Consider the following 21993-nt stretch of genomic DNA (forward strand, 5'->3'; position numbering starts at 1 on the left):
AATCAGTGTCTTTAGTGTTTACTCTGAACAATTACTTTAGCTTCATGGTTGGTTTCTAGTGTGTTTGTCAGCTTTCCATGAAGGTGACAAAATACTTGAGAGAATTAACTTTTGGAGGTAAAGTTTGTTTTGGCTTATGGTTTTAGTTTGTTGCTTTTAAGCCTAGTTCAAGGTAGAACATTATGGAGGGGAGTACATGGTGTAGCAGGTTTGCTCACCTCTTGGCAGCCAGGAGGCAACGAGAAAGAGGAAAGGGTAGAGTCTCAAGGTCATGCTACTAAAGACTTAACCTCATTCCATAGAGCCCACCTCCTAAATATTCCACGAAAACCCAATAGTGCCACATGTTGGAAACTAAGCTTTCAACACGTGGGCCTTTGGGGGACACTCAGGATCCAAACTGTAACACCTAAGGAAACTGTTTTTTGTGAAGTCATCTCAAGTAGAGGTGTTTTGCCTCATAGAATCCCATGTATCAGAAGATCTTTTTCTCATTATTGTATCTAGTCAGTTGATTTTCTTCCTCTTTTCTAAGATTTGATGGTTCCTTTGAAACAAGTCCTACAAGATTGAAACATTTATCTTGCTTTTTTTTCAGTCATCTGCAAAATCTTTGCTATTTCTACTCCTTCAGTGAATATTTTAGCACCCAAGTAACTGTCTTTACCTTCACCATTATTCTTATTACGTTCAATGCCTTAAATATCCACAAATCAACCCAACTTGTTCCTGCCTTTAGTAATAATCTACCTTGTCATTACCAATGTCTGTACTCTCTTCAAAATCTATTTTAAGCATCTTATTATCTGAATCTCTCTACTTTTTTTTTTTTTTTTGGAAACAGGGTCTCTATTGCACAGGTTGGTTTCAAACTGCTGTGCTGAAGTGATTGTACTGCCTCAGCCTCCTGAGTAGCTGGAACTACAGGTCACGCTATCATGCTTGGCTTTTCCACTTGTCTTTTTATTATTTATTTATTCTTTTAGTTTGTTGCTTTATGTATACACTTCCTCTAGAATCTCAATCCTGACTGACAGTTCTTCACATTTTTAGTAGGATTTCCATGCTATTGACTCTATCACCCTTTTATATTTTTCTGGAAGTTTCATCTTATCCCATGGCTTTTGATGTGATCTTTGTGCTTAGAATCCTCAAACTGATAACTAATTTGCTATTTCCAACTCCAACCTTTCTCTTGATTCTAGACTTGTATATTCATTTTCTCTTTGACTTCTCCGTTGGGATACCTAAAAGTAGAATGAACTTAACATATCCAAAACAAAATTTTAAAATCACCATTCCCAACCTGTTTCTATTATCTTTTTCAAGTAAATAGCAACTCCATTTACCTGTTAAAATGTTAGAGTTATTTTTTACTACTTTTTCCCTTTAACCTAATTTATCAGCAGATCCTGTGGAATTTTGCTTTAAAATATATTCAGAATAGGACCGCTTCATTTTACTTGTAATACTGCTTTCCTTGTCCTGGTCCAAGCCACTTTCAGCTTTCTTCTGGATTATTGAAATCCAGTTATTCTCCCTCCTTATAGTCCTTTTTATCTTCTCTTCTGATAGTCTATTTTTTGCTTACTATTCTGGCTTTTGTTTTTTTTGTGTACTAGGGATTGAGCCCAGGGGCCATCTATTACTGAGCTACATTTCCAGCCCCCCTCCCCTTTTTTTAAATTTTGAGAAAGAATCTCACCAAGTTGCCCAGATTGGCCTCAAATTTGCAATCCTCTTTTTTTAGCCTCTGAAATAGTGGGTTTTACAGCATGCAACACTGTGCCTGACTTGTGTTATTCTGTAATGACCTTTATATAATCACATAACTCCTTTGTTCATAACCCCTCTACTGGATTCTTAAATTCATTCAGAAGGAAAACTGAAGATTTTATTGTGACCTTCCAAGACCTATGATCTGTGTCCCTGTTTCCTTCTTAATTTCCTGCTAGTATCTTTATTTACTGTGTTTTAGCCATTCTGGCCTTTGTGTTCTGAGTTAGCCTTAATAGCATTGCTGGGGTGTTTTTAGAAGAATTTGAAGTGGTTAAATGTAGGAGCAGAAAGATCACTTCTGGGCCTAATGCAGTAATTAAGACAGGGAAAGATTGTGGCTTTGAACTATAGTTGAGGTGCTGAGAAGATTTGGAGTGTATTTTGGTGGTTGGATGGACTATCAGATTTTGGTAGGCATATTTTTCATGTCAAGCCTCATAAATGTTGACCTACATGGGGCTGAAGACAACTTTTAAATGATTTTTAGTATCAAAGGCCTAGTTGCTGTTCCTGATGTAAAGTTATAAAGTTATATATGCCTTGGAATTTTTCTATTATCTGCCCCACCCCACCACTCCAGTACTATTTCTTATTTAGACCCTAGGTGACCAATATCTTTGGGCAGATAGAAATACCTCAATACAGCATTTAGGCTGTTCCTTGAATTGGCTGTGCTATACTATTACTTTTTCCTTATTCTTCTATTCAATCCAGTATCAAAACGCACATGTTATTCACACAAATGATCTGAGCTAAATGGAATGTATGGGGAAGATATTTCTAAACAAGGGAGAATCTTCCCAGTCTTAGGAAGTAACCTTCCTTTTTCTCTAATTCCTTGGAACCATGTTTCTGAATGGTTGGTTAGTCCTTTCTTATAAAGACCATACTGCCTTTACTGTGTAAAAGGCATTATGATTTCTTCTGGAGAGAAATTATGACAGAATCAGAAGTTTGAGGTTTCCTGATGTAAAATCATCATGCCTTTGTCAAATCTTCTGATAGTAACATTATATTCATGTTTTACATATCTTTCCTTGTCTAACATTTTATTATTTCCAGAAGCAACATTTTTTCCTCTATTTTTTAAAAAAATTTTGTAATCTGAATAAATTTGAATTATTATGAAGAAGCAGGTCTGTAGAAAATATTATCATTCTTTGGAGCTCTGATGGAAGTGGAAAAGGAATTTTGAGGAAGGTGGATACCTCCTAAGGACCAAAAAATGAATCTGGGAAGTATGCCTGGTATTGATTATATTCTAGCTTTAGTTGTGCCACCATACTTTCATACTTTTGAAGTTCAAGAAAATCATCCAGAGAAAATTGTGAGAGAGAGAAGTGAAAAAGAGTGCTTTGGCATACAGCTGTATTTACACCTTGCTGATATAAAAAAGCCTTCCTGGATTAAGGAGAATGAGAAATTATCTAAAGGAGGCCTATGGAATTCAATAATATTCACCTTCTTTGATGGAGTTATCAGTTAATTTTGAAATTGTTAAGGAGATTTTTTTTTCTTCCTTTTAATTGAGCTTTAATTTGATTTTTTTTTTCTATTTAGGTTGTGATGTTACTAAGAAAGAATTCTGCAAATGTAAATTGTGCTCAGATAATTTAGCATTTTTTTTTCACTTATGATCTTTTGATGATAATGGTTATTTGGGGAGTGTTAATTTTCTTTTTTCCAAGTTTTCCTTTGGTAATTAAGTTATGATTTTTTTACACAACTTTCTTTCTTTCTTTTTCTTTTTCTTTTCTTTTTTTTTAAATAGGATCTCTCCATGTTGCCCAGTCTAGCCTCAAACTCCTGGGCTGAAGAGATAATCCTGTGTCAGCCTCCTAAGTAGCTGGGACTATAGGTGTGTTCCACCACACTCAGTTCATATAACTTTTTTTTTTTTTTTTCTTTTTTGGTGGTGGCACTGGGCATTGATCCAGGGCACTCTACCACTGAGTTACTCTTTAGCCCTTTTTATTTTTTGAGATGCGGTTTTGCTAAGTTCCCCAGGCTGGCCTCAATCTTGTGATCCTCTTGCTTCAGTTTCCCAAGCCTCTGGGAATACAGGTGTGCACCACTGCATCCAGCCTTACATAGCTTTTACAAGCAATTTATTACCTCTTTCTTAAGCAATTCACTTGTTTTTCCACATTGCCACTATGGTAGCTGTAACTTTTGGGCAGTGTATCTTCTCATAACAGATTGAGCTTCAGATTAAGGCACTAGGTTGATAACGTTGTATTGTTTCCATGTGTAGGATTAAGGCCCTTAAAAATGTAGGTTAGCCTTCCATCAGACCTTAAAAATTTAATTCATATTCATTAGAGGGATCAAATGATTGATAAGTTCCCAGTTTGAAGAATCTTTTGATTTGGCCTCAGGACAGCCTTTGGAATTTCTTTACCCAACAGATTTATTTAGTGGTATTCTGGATTAGCAGATGTCTCTCTGGCAAGTTACAGAGAACCCTGTGGTTCAGCCCTAGGGTTTATATCATCTCATGGCAGGATTGTCATACCCACTGGTTTTCTTCCTCGTTATCCATGTATTTGATGCCAGAAGAATTATAGGTACTGTGATGCTCCTTGGGATTCAAATATAGTTGGTTTTTGTTGTTGTTGTTTTTGTGCACATAGGTTTGTTTTTAATGCTGACATTTTTTTTCTCCTTTTATTTTTACAGTGAATACAGTCCAAGTGATATTTTAAAAATTTGCTGGAACTGGAAACATGAGACTGAAGATATCTCTTTTAAAAGAACCAAAGCATATCCTTTTAATACTTATAAACTTTATTATAATCATCTTATAGAATTATTAGGTTTTCTTCTATTTTGCATTTAGGTAGGGAATGGACTTATTTTTTATTCCTTTAATGCTAGTTTAGGTAAATTGCTTTCAAAATATTTGAGATTATATATTATGAGTACTTCTCCAAAGCAAACTATTTGCTCTAAATCTTACTTTCAAATTCTTATTGACATTTTTCTTACTCAAGTATTGTACTGGCGTACTTGAAAAGTAGTTTTTGTTTACTCTAGTAGGTTATTAAAGAGAAGCTTTTTAAAAATTTTTAATTTCTTTTGGTACTGGGGATTCAACTCAGGGGCATTTAACCACTGAGCCACCTCCCCAGCCTATTTGATTTTTTTTTTGAGACAGGGTCTCTATAAGTTGCTTAGGGCCTTGTTGAGTTGCTGAGGCTGGCCTTGAACTTGTGATCTTCCTGCCTCAGCTGCCTGAGTTGCATGCCTTACAAATGTGATGTGTACTACCATGCCCAGTGAATCATTTTTTTTAAACCAAATAATTTCTAATGTGTTCATTGGATTTTGCTCAGTTTCTTTGCATTCTTGATAAAGTAGAGGACAAGCTGGAGAAATCTGAGCATTGAGACCTTAATTATTTCAAAAGGAAAGGTGGCAATTATTAATATTTTCTCAAATGAATGACCTTGTATTTTGTCAGCAAGTCCCCAGTTCAAATGTAAAGAAGAAATAACATTGGATATAAATGACAAACTAAAATATACTCTTTTCTAGGTGCACATTTCTACTAGGGTAAGCAGCTTGTCTTGAAGGAGGATGTGAGAGCAACTTTAGCATCTCAACATATGTAGAAATCTTATAATAATCAGAGACTGAAAAAATGGATTAAATAATTTTAGGGGGTCCCTTCAATCCAGGGATCTGGGAGTCTGAGGCAGGAAGATTGCAAGTTTGAGGCTAACCTCAGCAACTTAGCAAGACCCTCCATGTCAAATAAAAAATAAAAAGGGCTGGGAATGTACCTCAGTTTTAAAGTGCACCTGAGTTGAATCCCCAGTACCAAAAAATAAAAATTAAGAAAAAGAATTTTAGGAGTAATATTTTATTCATCTTGTAAATATAGTAAATTGCATTTGAATTAGTTCTTGTCAAATGGAATGTAGCTCAATGGTAGAGCGCTTGCCTACCATGCATGAGGCTCTAAATTTGATCCCTAACAGTGCAAAAAGAAAAAATATTTTCGTATTGTCAATTAAAAATAAATAACTAAAATGAAAATTAAAAAAAAAATGTTTGGGATAGTTTTAGTTTTTGTTGTTAAGCTATGGGCTTTTCCCTAGGTGAATTGTTATACTGTGTGATTTAAGGGAATATTTTACTTATGTTTTAGTCTTATTTTAGTACTTGATTTTTTTGTTTTACTTAACCAAAGTAATATGTACTTTCAAATAATTGGTACACATATGGCTATTCATATATGTCTACACATGTATATGTATAGAGTATATGCACACTTTACACGTATATAGTAGTTTCCTTTCTTCCTATCTAGTCCTAAACAATTTAGTGTAGATCATTTCCTACCTTTTAATCTATTAAATTTCTTTTGTATATCTTTTGGCCTTGTTTAAAGAATTATTTTGTAATACAAGTTATAAATGTTCATGTAGTCAAATCAGTTTATCCTCTCTTTGGCATCTGGCAGTCTTCCTTCTTTTCATTCCTAAGACTATTTTGATAAGATTTTAAATTTCCTTAACATGGAAGAATATCAAAGTCATAACATAAAAAAAGGCCGAGTGTGGTGGCACATGCCTATAATCCCTAGTGGCTGGGGAGGCTGAGGCAGTAGGATCACAAGTTCAAAGCCAGCCTCATCAACTTAGCAAGTTCCTGTCTCAGAATAAAAAATAAAAACGGCTGGGATATAGTTCAGTGGCTAAGTACCCCTGAGTTCAGTCCCTGGTACCAAAACCAAACAAAAACCAAAATATGTAGAAGCTTGAAAACTTTAACCATTTTATATTTTACTTCCTTCTCATAATCTGCATCTGTGAATTATTAAGACTTTAAGATTTGTGTGCTTCTGTGTGTTTTATGCCTCCTTAATATGATATCACATCAAGAATTAGTAAGTTGTGTGGGCTGGACTACTGCTGAAGAATTATATTCATGTAGTGATGATCACCAGATAGTGAAATGGAACTTGTTAACCAGTGAAACAAATCAAATTGTAAAGCTTCCTGATGATATTTACCCTATAGATCTTCACTGGTTTCCAAAAAGTTTAGGCATAAAGAAACAGACACAAGCAGAAAGCTTTGTTCTCACAAGTTCTGATGGTAAGTTTTAAATAAGTATTTTGTGTCTTGTATTATATATGTTTTCAATTGTTTTACATAACTGGCATTTGTGAATCTGCATGCCTTCTTCACACATTTATTTTCTGTATAGTCATTTGGTTTGGGTCAAAGAATTATTATTATGGAAGACAGTGAATTAAAGTGCCATATATTGGATTGAATATGGGCCCTTGGCTTTATTTTCACTGTGCTCTGATGAGCTGAATTTAGCTGTTTTCATAATTTTGGTTTGTAATTTCTTCATATTTAAATTAATAACATAACCACACCGAAAAAGATATGGATGTACATACTCAGTTTATTAAATCTATACTTTAATTTCTAGCATGTTCATTTCCATTTGCAGAGTTGGATATTTATTTAACTTGACTATAGTTTTATTATTAGTGAATAGAAAGCATGATTTTTCTGCTTTTATTATTTTATTATTACTTTTTAATTTAGTTTTTTTTTTTTTTTTTTCAGAAATGCTTGAACTATTTTTGTATTACATTTACCTACTAAGTCAGTTAGCGGGTACTCCAACAGAACTTATCTGACTAACATGCATAAATGGAGTTTTCTGGTTTACCTAAATCTAGGGGTAGATATTCAAGCATAGCTGTAGCAGACTTCTGTTCTTACCATCTCTTGCATCGTTTCTACTCATGTGGTGAGCAGCCTAAGGTTCATCATCCTGGAAAATAAATGTCTGTAGAAAGAGTGCTTCTTCCATAATACCTTTTGTAGGCAAGTTTTTGAGAGGGTCCTATGTGAGCTTGGTTCATGTGAATCACTTTAATCAAGGGAATAGGACACTAATTGAGAATGTCAAGCCTCAAGCAACTACATGGAAAAGAAAAGAGAAGGAAAGGAGAGGAGGGAAAGGGAAGGAATCTTATGGCTAACACTAGTGTCAGGTTGCACTTCATTAGCAGAAAGTCTTTTCTGTTTTAAACTTTTTTTGGAAACTTGATTAAATGAGATACATATGTGAAAGCACTTGGTAACCACAGCTAGAAAGGGAAGTGATGTTATGGCTAACACTAGTGTCAGATTGCATTTCATTAGCAGAAAGTCTTTTCTTTTTTAAATTTATTTTTCTGAAACTTGATTAAATGAGATGCATATGTGAAACCACTTGGTAACCACAGCTAGAATTTAATTTTGCCTCAGATGGATGATAAAGTGAAAGGTTCACTTAAAACAAAATTTTCTATTTTGATATTATTTTGCATTTACAGAAAAGTTGTGAAAATTATACAAATATTTTCTGCATATTCTTTAATACAAATTCACTAGTTTATCATTTTGTCCCATATTCTTTACTTTTGTCTCTTTCTTCTTTCTGTACACATGTGTACTGCACACATTTTTTTTCTCTGAAAGATTTGAGAGTAATTTGCAGACCTGCCTTGTTAGCCATAATATATTAATGCATTTCCTAAGAATGAAGATTTTCTATTATGTCACTGTAATACATTGATCAAAATCAGGAAATTTAACATTGATGCAATACCATTATCGCATCTATAGTTTATATTCAAATTTTAATGTTTGTCCTGACAATACCTTTTGTAGAATTTTGTTTTTTCTATTACAGGATAGCACACTGCTTTTGTTATGTCTCTTTAGGTTCTTTTACTCTGGAATAACTTCTCAGTCTTTCTTGTGTGATCTTGATAATTTTGAAAAATACAAACCTATTATTTTATAGAATGTTCTTCAACTTGTGTTTATTTGATGCTTTCGTATGATTAGATTCAATTCAATTTCCACATTTTTATCAGAAATACTCAGGGTAACAGATTAGGAGATTCATGATGTTGGTTTGACCTATTATTAATGATGTTAGCTTTACTTGATAGGTTGTGTTTACTAAGTTAATCTAAAGTTACTATTTTTCCCATCTAATAAATAATTTGTGAAAGAATATTTTGAGACTTTAAAGTGTTCTCCTTCCTTAGATTTCCTCCTACTCTTTTAGCATCTGTTGATGTTTCTTGGCTAAATCATTTATTAATAAGGTGGTTGCCAAATGGTGGTTTTTCTGTCTTCATAATTTCTTCCATATTGAATAGTTGATAATTTATAATTTATTCCAAGGAAGAGGTTTCATCCCATGCCCATTTATTTGTTTTTGTTTTTTTTTATATAAGATTAGGCTTTTAAAGATTCTTATTTTATTTCATGAATATTCTGTTACTATCATTTTATTTATTTTTTAGGTGGGCACAATACCTTTATTTTATAAACTTAAATTTTTTTTTAGTTGTAGATGAACACAATGCCTTTATTTTATTTTATTTTTTAAATTTTTATGTGGTGCCAGGGATCGAACCCAGTGCCACATGCATGCTAGGCAAGCACTCTACCACTGAGCCACAACCCTGGCCCCCTTTATTTTTATGTGGTGCTGAGGATCGAACCCAGTGCCTCACAAGCGCTCTACCACTGAGCCCTAGCCCCAGCCCCCTATTACTATCATTTTAAATATTGATGTTAAAATTGTACCAGATTTGGCCACTGGGAGCCCCATCAATGTCCTCATTATTTGAAAATTTCCTTGCTGTCAAAAACTGTTGTAGGCTTACCTAGTCCTCTCCTGGTTCTAGCCCCCAAATCAGCCATTTTCCAAGGAGACCTGTTCTGTTTTTGGTAGTTAAGAATATTTAAAAGCCAGGATATCAGTGCTGTGTTCATTCCAGTGGGGTGTGTTTGCTTCAAGGCCCTTTCAGTGGTCAGAGCTAAGAAATAGGAGTTCATATGTATATTTAAAAATACATAGCTATAATATGAATTGTAATGCAATCTGCTGTCATATGTAACAAATTAGAATAAAAAAATTCATAGCTATAGCTATTTAGGTCTTTCTTTTTATGNCAAACTCAAAACTATTTTATATAAAGAATAGTCAGAATAACTTTAACCCACACAATTCCATACACCTTGTTTCTATTTATTCACCCACGTAATCAATCTCTTTGGTTCTGGTTTGTCCTTCTTGTATTTCTTTTGGCAAAAATAGATGTATATGTTCTCATATCAACTTTTTAAAATACATTATCATATATTTTCTTTACATTTTTCTCTTTAAACTCAGTAGTATATGAGGCTTAACTTTTATCTGGTGAATTTGGACAGTAAAAATAGTCTTGATAATTTCTGTTGTCTGTTTTCCTGAAGTATTCATCTTACTTAATCACTATAAATTAATAATTCCTTAGATATCTACTTCCCATTGGATTTTTTTTGATTGTGGGAAAAAGTCTAATGTAAAAAAATATAATTTAAAAGATAAATTTATAACAATAGTAAAGAAAAATATGTTATGACTCTGAGAAGTCATAGTATTTATTTTTATTTTTAGGTTTCCTATATAAAGTAAGAAAGTATACCATAACTAGTTGTAGAGAGAAGAGAGAACCAAAGTAGGGTATTTTCTTCCCAGAATAGCTGGGATCTTTTGAAAAAAAGATGATGGATCAAAGAAAAGAAGTGGAAGAATAAGATAGAAAACAGCATCCAAAAAAAAGGGGAAGTGCTCAGGGAGGAAGGTAAATGCACTGAGAGGTGATGAAGGGGTTTCCTGCCAAATAAACTTATGAGGTCATTTTATTTATCAATGTTATGTTCATTTTTAACCCAGGACTTTATTAATACATTGTGGTAAAAAACATAAACATGAAATCTACAGTACAGTATTATTGATTATAAACCCATGGTTGTACTCCCAGCTCTGAAACTTGTTCATCTTATGGGATGTTAACCCCAATGCTTAAAAAAAAATTCCTTTGAGATTTACTTCATTGCTCAAGAATTTCTTTATTCTGTTTTCCTCCAGCTTTCTCTTCTTGGTTTTTCTCCCCTAAGACTGGCAGAAAAGGAAGTTTCAGTTTTTAAATTTGTTCATCACTCTTTCCAGTGTTCCCATTTTCTGATCCTTTCCTCTTTTGTATTTGTGATACCATTAATTATTAACAGCCACTTCCCTAATATATTTAAATAATTCCTAATACTAGCACTTGTCAGAAAATCATATTAGGTATTTTAGGGTAAGAAATAAAAAATCCTGAGATTTGTGGCAGATCTTGAATAATTTTTCTCTTCAACATTCCCTCCTTTTAAAATATTTTTAGAAGAGATAAGTGTTAAAATTTTGTTTTGAGGGGCTGGGGTTATAAGAGTTATAATAGTGCTTGCCTGGCACGTGTGAGGCACTGGGTTTGATCCTCAGCACCACATAAAAATAAATAAATAAAATGAATGTATTAAAGGTATTGTGTCTATTGCCCCCCCACCAAAAAAATCAATTGACCATAAATGTATGTTCATTTTTTAAAAAATTTAGCTGCATGGAGTTGGGCACATCTGTAATCCCAGTGGCTCAGGAGGCTGAGGCAGGAGGATTTTGAGTTCAAAGCCAGCCTCAGCAACATAAAGAAGCCCTAAGCAACTCAGTGAGGCCCTGTTTCTAAATAAAATATAAAAAGGGCTGGGGATATGGCTCAGTGGTTAAGTACCTCTGGGTTCAATCCCTGGTACCAAAAATATATATATATATAAATGTTTTGAAAGAATCAAATTATTTAAATTAAATTAAATTATTTAAAACAGGAGCTGCTTTGTGAAGGAATTCTTTTATTGGGGTGAGTCCAAAACTTATCTTTCAACCTATTCTAATTTTTAAAATTTTTATGTATTTACATCACTGATATTTCTTATTTAATTTAATTTAAAAATTTAATTTAATTTAAAAAATCTTTTATTGGGGTGATATAAAAATCTTTTGTAAAGCCATTAAACATTCCTTAAATTATCTTTCATGAATGTTGGTATTTTTTACATTGTATTTTATTAGTTATTATGCCCATTTAAAAATTCCACTTTAAATGTAATTTTTATTTTTATATTTTTTGTATCAGAAATGAGCTATTAGAATTTCTGTGGCTGGATATGTTGGAACACACCAGTAATTCCAGCTACATGGGAGGCTGAAATAAGAGGCTCCCCAAGTTCAAGGATAGCCTGGATAACTTAGCGAGACCTACTCTTAAAGTAAAGAATATAAATAAAGGGTTAGGGATGTAGCTCAGTAATAGAGCATCCCTGGATTCAATCCCAAGTACCACAAAGAAAAAAAAAAAAAAAGAAAGATAAAAAGAAGTAAAACAAACATTAGACAAAAGAAAAAAAAAGAAGTAAAACAAACATTAAAGAAAAAAAAAAAAAAACTCTTTGTGGCTTTTTATTGCCATCTGCCAAAACATTTTTGCTACTAAGCAGTCTGCAAAAGCACTCATCTGTTAACTTTTTTCGTAGCCTTCTTGTTCCGAGTCTTGTTCTCATGGACATTTTTTAAGCATTTGTAGTCTTTAAAAATGTGTTTCATGTATTTTTAATCTACTTCCTGTTCTTTTTATCATTCATAATTAATTTGGGTTACTACAAAAAGTTAGGATTAAATTTATTTTATTTAATTCGATAAGTTTAAATACCTATCTTTTAAATCCCAAACATTCATTGTTTACATAATAAATGAATCAGTGAATCTTCCTGGTTGTATTCACTGACCAACCCCAACACCTAACATGTAGATAGAAATAAATTAATTAATCTCTAGTTTTAGTCCTGCATTTTTTTTTTCTTTCTTTTTGTCCTGGGGATCAAACGAGGGCTTCACACAGGTGCTCTACCACTGAGCTACATCCCCAGTTCTGTTTTCCATTTTTTCAGAAAGGTCACAAGAAAGCTGGGAAAGTTGTAGAGAAGAGCCCAAATAGTTAAATGGATAAATATGGATTTTTTACATATTTGATTTATGTAATTCTGCATTTATGCTTTATACTCTGGGTATGGTATTTAAGTAGCTTGTGACAATCAGATGAAAATTCATTGTGTGCTAAATCTATGCAAAAAAAAAAAAAAAAAAAATCCCCAAACCAACAACCTCAGTTGTCCCAGTATGTATTTTCTTTAAGGTTATGTGTAGCATGGTAATGTTAGCACTTGTCAGAAAGTCAGAATTAGATATTTTAAGGTAAGAAATATCAGTGATGTAAATACATAGAAATTTTAAAAATTAGAATAGGTTGAAAGATAAGTTTTGGACTCTACCTTTCTGGTCAAGAGTTATTTGGTTAATTTCTTTGATGAGTTCATACATTATCTGCAACAGTTATTTATTTTGTGGATATTATGTGCTAGACATTGTGCTAACATTTAATGAAACACCTGAATAAAGTAATGTAATGTCTGATTAGCTTTCTGCTTACTATATGTCATCTTTTTCCTCTTTTGAGACTTTTTCCCCTTGTATTTTGTTTGTAAAGTAATATATGAAAACACATGTACACAAATTAATTTTAAGTTGATTCAATAAAGAATTAGTACAGTTGAATTCAAAGTAATCTTGTTATGTTAGAAAAATGACACAACAGTAAATATAAAGTTAAAAGGAAGTGGGAGAAGTAGATGTTGCTAGTGGATTGTTAGATGTAAAAGGACAATAGTACTTTTACAAATAAAAATAAAATAAAAATCTAAGATATGGCCCTGGTCCTGAAAGGAATCAAAACTTAATAAAACATGCTTTAACAGGGTATTAAGTAAAAATTCTTGAGACCAAGAGATCTCTGGAGTAAAAGGATTTATTGAGCCATAAAAGATGCTTGCCAGAAAGAAAGAACTAGTCCTGGGATAAATTCCGTTAGCCACCACCTAGATGGCAGGTAGAAAAATGTCTGTTGTATCTAAAGACCAGAGTACTTTATAATGAAAGTTTGGAGAGGGAAGATTCAAGTTATTTACACAACCCTACATTGGCTATTTAGTATAGGGGCAGGATTACCCAAATCAGTGAAGACTTTGAGATAGGTAGGTAATCTACCAGGGATGTGGTAGCATATAACAGGTCAGGATATAGCATATAACACATCAGATACTTTAAAAGCATTCAAAATATATCCAAGATTACAAGATGGTCTTTTGTTCTTTTATTGGCCTGTAGTTTATTGCTGATTAGCCTCCTTCTATCTCTCTTCCTTCTTTCTCTCTCTTGCCTTTTGTAATTAAATTTAGGACGCTCAGAATTTTTTCATTGTCATTAGCTATAAATAAAGTATCCTTTGTGTAGAAAGGGAGAATAACTTTTTTTTTGGTGAAAATGATTAGGTGGGACTAGGTATTGAATGTCTAAAGCTATCTTAAGCATCTGCCTTGTGTGTGTGTGTGTGTGTGTGTGTGCGTGCGTGCGTGCGTGCGTGCGTGCCAGGACTTTGTGCATTCTGGGCAAGCACTCAACTACTGAGATATATTCCCAGTTCTTAAATATATTTTAATGAATTGTTAAGTCAGAATCTTGAAAAGGTGTATGTTAAAAGTGATTTTATACAGAATAAATCCTTAGTCAAAATTTAATTAGGCAGCTACATTATTCTTTTAGGATATATATATATACACACACACATATGTACATTTATGTATTCTATGGAAAAGTTTGTAGATTCAATGTACTTTTTTGTTTTATTACTATCTCTATATATATTACTAGGTTTAATGATTATTCAAAAATTATATTGATACTTTTTCTTCCTGTACCACTTATTTTTGCATATTTGATTTTTCCCCTTGACATCTGATATAGTTTTACTTATGTCTCTTGAAGTTTTTTTTAACTTTTTGCCTATAAATGTACAAACTTGGAGGAGAGCATCTAAGTACTTGGCCTATTTTTTGTCCTGGTACCTGATAACAGTAGAAAATCATATAAGGCAAGTATTTTAAAACCTGGGATTATTTATATAACTATTTTTTTCTTTGTACTTTTTCTCTGTTCCATAGCTTAAAAAAATCAAGAATGTAAAATTCTGCTTAAATATAAGGGTTTCTTGACATTTCTCTTGGCACACCTTAACTGTAGCAGAATTTCATTGTTTTTCTGAACCATTATGTACACGTCTGTTATACCGCTTGTTTCTAGGTTTTGTAACTCTATTTTTATGCCTGTTTTTCTTTTCTTTTTCTTTAATTTTTTTTTTTAGTTATACATGGACACAATATCCTTATTTTGTTTGTTTGCTTATTTATTTATTTATTAGAGAGAGAGAGAGAGAGTTGTTTAATATTTATTTTTTAGTTTTCGGTGGACACAACATCTTTATTTTATTTTTATGTGTGCTGAGGATGGAAGCCAGGGTCTCACACATGGGACGTGAACGCTCTACCCCTGAGCCACAACCCCAGCCCTGTGCCTGTTTTTCAATAGATTTGTTTTCCTTGAGATTAAGAATAATTACATTGTTTCCTTTTATGCCTAGAAGGCCTAGTACTAAGCTAATTATTCTAGTAGTACATGCTCAACAGATGTTTGTGTACTGAATAATTAATAAAACATTTCTCAAATACAATTTTTTAGGTAAATTTCATTTGATTTCTAAGTTAGGAAGAGTCGAGAAAAGTGTTGAAGCTCACTGTGGAGCAGTACTTGCAGGAAGATGGAATTATGAAGGTACAGCACTAGTTACAGGTACGTTATTTGCAAAAATAATTTTTTAAAAATTGGTCCTGGGGATTGAATCTAGGGCTGCCTTGTGTATGCAGTGCTCTACCACTGAGCAAAATCCCTTAACCCCAAAGTGACATTTTAAATGAAATATTTAAAATTTCCAAAGAGACAGAAAGAGATACTTTCATTTAGCAATAAAATTTTTCACTGTGTGATAGCAAATGCTTGGCACAGAATCTAGATTGCTATATAAATGTTATAATTCAAAACATGTTGTTAGTTTTCTTTTTTTTCCTAATTTACTTTGTTTCTTTTGTTATATGAATTTAAGTTGTATAACAGTATGTTTAGCAATACATACAAAGAAAAAAATTAGTGTTGTAGGTAAGTAATTTAACATATGCAACAGAAAGTATGTTATGTATTCACAATGGTGAATACATAAACAAAAATGAGATATTGTAATTTTCAGCAAAATAGATGGAACTGGATGATGCAACACTAAGTGATGAAAGACACAAAAAGAAAAATATCACATGTTGTCTATTATATATGTCAGATAAAATAAAATTTATGTGAAAATAGAATACTGGGTCTGGCTGAGAAGGCTTCTGGGGCATCAAGGGTGAAAGAAGAAATGGGGCACAGTGTCACACACCTGTAATCCCATGGCTCGGGAGGCTGAAACAGGAGGATTGCATGTTCAAAGCTAGCCTTGAACATCGAGGTGTTAAGCAACTCATTAAAACCCTGTCTCTAAATAAAATACAAAATAGGGCTGGGGATGTGATTCAGTGTTCTAGTGCCCCTGAGTTCAATCCTCGGTACCAAAAAAGAATGGAAGAAGAGTGGTTGGACATTATTAGTACATGTGTATGCATACATGAAAATATCACACCAAATCTTATTAATATGTATAGGAGATATGTGTTAATAAAATCCATTGTGTTGCATAATTATTCATTCTGCAATAAGAGCACTTAAAATTATACTTTTTGGAATTTCTAGTACATGATGCAGTATTATTAATTGTTGTCTTCTAGTAACCACTGTTCTCTATACATTCACCTTTTTTTTTATTTTTTCCAGATTCTACACATAGAGTATGTAATATATTTCTTTCTGTGTCTGGATCATTTCACTTACCACGAAATCCTCTAGCTTCATCCATGTTATTTTAAATGGCAGAATGTTCTTTTGTTATTAGAGTTTGAACCTAGGGTTGCTTTGCCAGTGAGATGTATCTCCAGTCATTTTTATGTTTTACTTTTAAGATAGCATCTTGCTAAATTGCTGAGGCTGACCTTGAACTTTTGCCATTACTTCCACCTGTAGCATCCTTCTTATAAAAGCTGAATGATAAGCCAGGTATGGTGGCACATGGCGGAGTCAGAAGGATTACAAATTTGAAGCCAGTCTCAGCATCATAGTGAGACCCTCTGCATCTTAAAAAAGACCTTGACTCAAAATAATATTAAAAAATGAAAAATATTATATATGTATGCATTTTTAATCATCTATCCCACACTTGGATGTTAAACATCTTTGTACCTCTTCTCCTTTTATCCTCCCTAGACACAGTTGCTATATTAGAATGTCATTTTATTACGTTTCTCCTTAGGAAACTTGACAGGGTGATATGTCCCTACTCACTGCAGTATCTTTTCCTCATCCTGCATTTAAGTCATGCATGAGACTGATACCAGGTACCCACAGGTGCTTTGTCCTAGTGTACTCTCCTGCTACAGAGCAGTTTCAATTTTGGGGCCGGAGGCTCTTGTAGGAGCAGCTGCATACCCTTGGAACTGATTGCAATTTCTCTGAGGACATTTGGAATGGGCACTCTGGCATTTTCAAAATGAACTTCCTAAGTTCTCATAAAAGTAAGCAGGCCTCCTTCCTCCTCCAGAAGGACTAGATGGAATCCATAGTCAATTGACCTTGAGATGAAGGATACCCAAGATGTGCTGCTAGGGTCAAGGTGATAGACTCTTCCAAGCTGATCTGCTCCAGCCACTTCTACTTGGCTGGAAAGGCCCAGGCAACAATGGGAGTTGGTGATGACAAAGGCATCTTCAGTGAAGAACATTTCCATGGATCTCACAAATAGATTGATATCATTAAGTTCACCTTTGCTAGGTTGTTCTCGAATCTGCCCAGGAAGAGCTCTTTGGCCCAAGCTTGGCTATCTGGCCTGCAGCAGGCCTCTCACCTTGGAGTCTATGTGAGCCAAACATCTTTATACAGTCTGTAGTGGATGCAGAGCTCCTCATCTTGTTGGTTTTCTTTTCTTTTAGAGACAGTTCTGTCAAAGAATCCTTTATTATTTTTTTTAAAGTTTTTGTTCTTTTTAGTTATATACAAACATAGAGTACTTTTTAGTTATATACAAGCATAGAGTACATTTTATTCTAATTAGGATCCCAGTCTTGTGGTTGTACATGATGTAGAAATTCACTGTGGTGTATTCATATATATACATAGGAAAGTTATGTCAGAATCATTTCCTATTCCTTTCTCCTCTGTCTTCTTTTCATTTCCCTTTGTCTAATCCAGTGAACGTCTATTCTTCCCCTCCTCCACTTTGTTGTGTTATCCTCCACATATTAGAACATTCAACCTTTTTTTGGGGGGGGGGGCGGGGGATTGGCTTATTTCACTTAGCATCATACTCTCCAAATCCATTTATTTTCCAGTAAATGTCATAAAGTCATTCTTTTTTATGGCTGAGTAATAGTCTATTGTGTTTATATATCACATTTTATTCATCCATTCATCTGTTGAAGGGCATCTAGGTTGGTTTTATAGCTTAGCTATTGTGAATTGAGCTGCTATAAACATTGTTGTGGCTGTGTCACTGTAGTATAGCTGATTTTAAGTCTGTTGGGTATAAACTGAGGAGTGGGTCAAATGGTGGTTCTATTCCAAGTTTTCTGAGGAATCTCCATACTGCTTTCCAGAGTGATTGCACCAATTTTATAGTCCCACCAGCAATGTATGAGTGTACCCTTTCCCCCACATCCTTGGCAACATTTACTTGTATTCTTTTTTTTTTTTTTTTTTTTTTCTGGGGATTGAACCCAGGGCCTTGTGCATATGAGGCAAGCACTCTATGAACTGAGCTATACCCCTTGTCTTGTTACTTGTATTCTTGATTGTTGCCATTCTGACTGGAGTGAGGTGGAATCTAAGTGTAGTTTTAATTTGCATTTCTCTAATTGCTAAAGATGTTGAACATTTTTTTGACCATATTTCTTTTGTGAAGTGTCTATTCAGTTCTTTTGTCCATTTATTGAGTTATTTGTGTTTTTTTTTTTAGTTCAAAGAAAGCTTTTAGAGTAGTCAAATTTGAGATAAATAAAAGTTGTAATTCTTTAAAATTTCAAAATTCAAAATAGACTTTTATCTTCCTTTTATCTCTTCCTTATCTTCTTTATGAGAGTATTCTCATCTCTCATCTTCACAAAATTATCTACTGCTGCATAATTTATGATTTTTTTTTTTGATACTAGGGATTGAATCCAGGGTGTTTAAACACTGAGCCACATTCCCAATCCTTTTTTATATTTTATTTTGAGAAAGGGTCTTGCTAAGTTGCTTAGGGCCTCACTGACTTGCTAAGGTTTGGCTTTGAACTCACCATCCTCCTGACAGCCTCCTGAGTCTCTGGGATTACAATTCATGACTTTTAATAATAAATGTGTAGTATTTGACAGTTTCTGTGGGTCAGAGAGCAGTTTAGGTGGATGACTCTATGGCTCAGTGTCTCTCATGAGGTTTCACTCAAGTTGTTGGGTGAGACTACAGTCATACCAAGGCTTGACTAGGGCTGAAATATCCATTTCCAAGGTGACTTACTTACCTGCCTCAATAGGTAAGGGAAGAGGCCTTAGTTCCTCTCTGGCTTTGGCAGGAGACTAATTTCCTTGCCAAATAAGCATCTCCATAGGGCTGTTTGAGTATTTTTATAACATGGCAGCTGCTTGTCCTAGTGATCCAAAAAAAGAACAGGATAGAATCCACAATATTTCTTTGTGACTTACTCTTAGAAATCATACTCTATCATTGCCATCATATTCTAGTTCATTAGAAGCAAATTGCTAAGTACAGCCCACACTGAAGGAGAGAGAATTAAGCTCTAACTTTTGAAGGGGATGGGATAACAGAGAATTTGTGGATGTGTTTTAAAACTACCGTAGCTATCACCTGGCTTTTGGTCAGAGGGCTTTCTCGGTGAATTGTCTCTTCTGTAGTCTGTATTTTAAAAAATAATAATTTTATTGATGTATAATAAAAACCATGTTACCAGATCCATTGTGACATATTTATATATGCATATAATTTGGTCAATTTTATTTCCTTCTTCTTTCCCTTACCTTCCTCTTTTTCCTCCCCTGCTTTTTTCTACGCTGCTAGTCTCCCTTGTATTTTCATGAGATCCTTTTTCTTCCTTTTTTCTCTCTAGCTTCCACATGTGAGAGAAAATATAGGACCCTTGACTTTCTGAGTTTGGTTTATTGCACTTAACATGATGATCTCCAGCTCTGTCCATTTTCCTGCAAATGACTTCATTCTTTTTTTAAATTACTGAATAAATCTCCATTGTATATATATGTATACCACATTTTCTTTATCCATTCATCTGTTGATGGATGTTTAATCTTGTTCACACTGGGCTATTATGAATTGCCCAGCAATAAACATATATATATATATCAGTAATAGATGCTGACTTTATTTCTTTTGGATAAATACTGAGGACTGGTATAGCTAGGTCATATGAAAGTTTCATTTCTGACATTCGAGGAAACTCCATGCTGATTTGCATAGTGGTTATATTATGGAAAGCTTGGTCCTTGTCTCTGATGCCAATCCAATAATGAGGACACAGTTTTGAGAAAAAAAAAAAAAAAAAGGTTTATTGCTTTGCTAATGAAGGAGAAACACAACAGACACCTGTCCCAAAAGCTGTGATTCTGCGGGAAAGGAGTTTGTAAAGAGGTGATTCAAAGGCTACATTCCATGTGTTCTTTGTTGGAATTGTAATCACTTGTTAATTTGGTTCATAGTCATTTCTGAGATCTTCTGGTACCAGTCCCAAAGTCTGGATTACTTTGTTCTTATGGTGGATGTGTACTCAAGGGCAGATAACTCTGCTTAGGATGGGGAAGAAAGGTAACCCTGTTTCCCCTGAGATTAGGGAGGGGGAGAGATTAGGGAGGAGCAGGGAGTGAGGAAGAGAAAGAAACATGTCCATTTCAAAAATAAATTGCATTGGCAGAGCAGCCAAGGCTATATTCAAAGCATAAAGTGTACCACTGTTACAGTAATTTACAATTCCATCAACAGTTAAAAGAATTCATATTTCCCATCTCTCCAGCATTTATTGATGTTCATTTTCTTTTTTTGAGGGGGTGGATACTGGAGATTGGTGGGGCACTCAACTACTGAGCCACAACCCCCACCCTATTTTGTATTTTTTTTAAAAAAATATATGTATCTTTAGTTGTAAATGGACCCACTGTCTTTATTTTTATGTAGTGCTGAGGATGGAACCCAGGGCCTCACACGTGCTAAGCAAACATTCTACTACTGAGCCAGAACCCCAGCCCCCTATTTTGTATTTTATTTAGAGATGGGGTCTCACTGAGTTGCTTAGCACCTTGCTTTTTGCTGAGGTTGCCTTTAAACTCTTAATCCTCTTGCTCAGCCTCATGAGCCCCTGGGAATACAGGTGTGTGCCACCACACTGGCTTTTTGTATTCTTGATGGTTGGATTGCCATTTTAACTGGAAATGAAATCTCAGTGTAGTTTTGATTTGCGTTTCCCTGATGACAACATTTTTTCATATATTGAACATTTTTTTATTTATTGGCCATCTGTACCTTTGAAAAATATCTGTTTAGTTCATTTGCCCACTTATTGATTGTGTTGTTTTTGTTGGTATGTTTTTTGAGTTCTTTATATATTTTGGATATTAATCCTTTTGTCAGAGGAGTAGCTGGCAAAGATCTCCCATTATGTCTTTATACACTGTTGTTTCCTTTGTTGTGTAGAAGCTCTTTAATTTAATGCCACCCCATTTATTAATTTTTGTATTGTTTCCTGAACTTTAGTAGTCCTATTGAGGAAGATTGGGCCTGTGCCTATATGTTAGAGTGTTTATCCTACATTTTCTTTTAGCAGTTGCACAATTTCTGGTCTAATTCATAGTTCTCTAATCCATTTTGCATTGACTTTTGAGCAGGTTGAGAGATAGGGATCTAGTTTCATTTTTCTACATGTGGATATCCAGTTTTCCCATGATTGTCTGTTAAAAAGACTGTGTTCTCCAACATATGTTTATTGTTTCTTTGTCAGGGATGAGATGACTGTATCTGTTTGGGTTTGTGTCTGTCTTCTATTTTACTGGTCTACTTGTTTTTCATGCTGTTTTAGGTACTGTATCTCTGTAATATATTTTGAAATAGGGTATTATGATTGTTCCTTTTTTTTTTTTCTTTTGCTATTCTGGGTCTTTTGTTCTTCCATAAGCAGTTTAGAAATTTTTTTCTAGATCTTTGAAGAATGTCATTAGTATTTGATTGCTTTTAGTAATATAG

The 21993-nt window shown here is 33.9% G+C and overlaps 1 protein-coding gene across 1 annotated transcript in view; it reads left to right on the top strand.

Annotated features, from left to right (window-relative positions):
- Positions 1-21993, top strand: part of Ift80 (intraflagellar transport 80) — a 137948-nt gene that overhangs the window by 5191 nt on the left and 110764 nt on the right. Inside the window, exons 2-4 of the mRNA XM_048802863.1 lie at positions 4459-4542; positions 6663-6884; positions 15301-15411. Coding sequence (XP_048658820.1) covers positions 4506-4542; positions 6663-6884; positions 15301-15411 — 370 coding nt within the window. The 5' untranslated portion in view covers positions 4459-4505. The remainder of the gene's footprint in view (positions 1-4458; positions 4543-6662; positions 6885-15300; positions 15412-21993) is intronic.

The sequence above is a fragment of the Marmota marmota genome, unplaced genomic scaffold (genome assembly GCF_001458135.2).
Source record: "Marmota marmota marmota unplaced genomic scaffold, marMar, whole genome shotgun sequence".
NCBI classification, from domain to species: domain Eukaryota; kingdom Metazoa; phylum Chordata; class Mammalia; order Rodentia; family Sciuridae; genus Marmota; species Marmota marmota.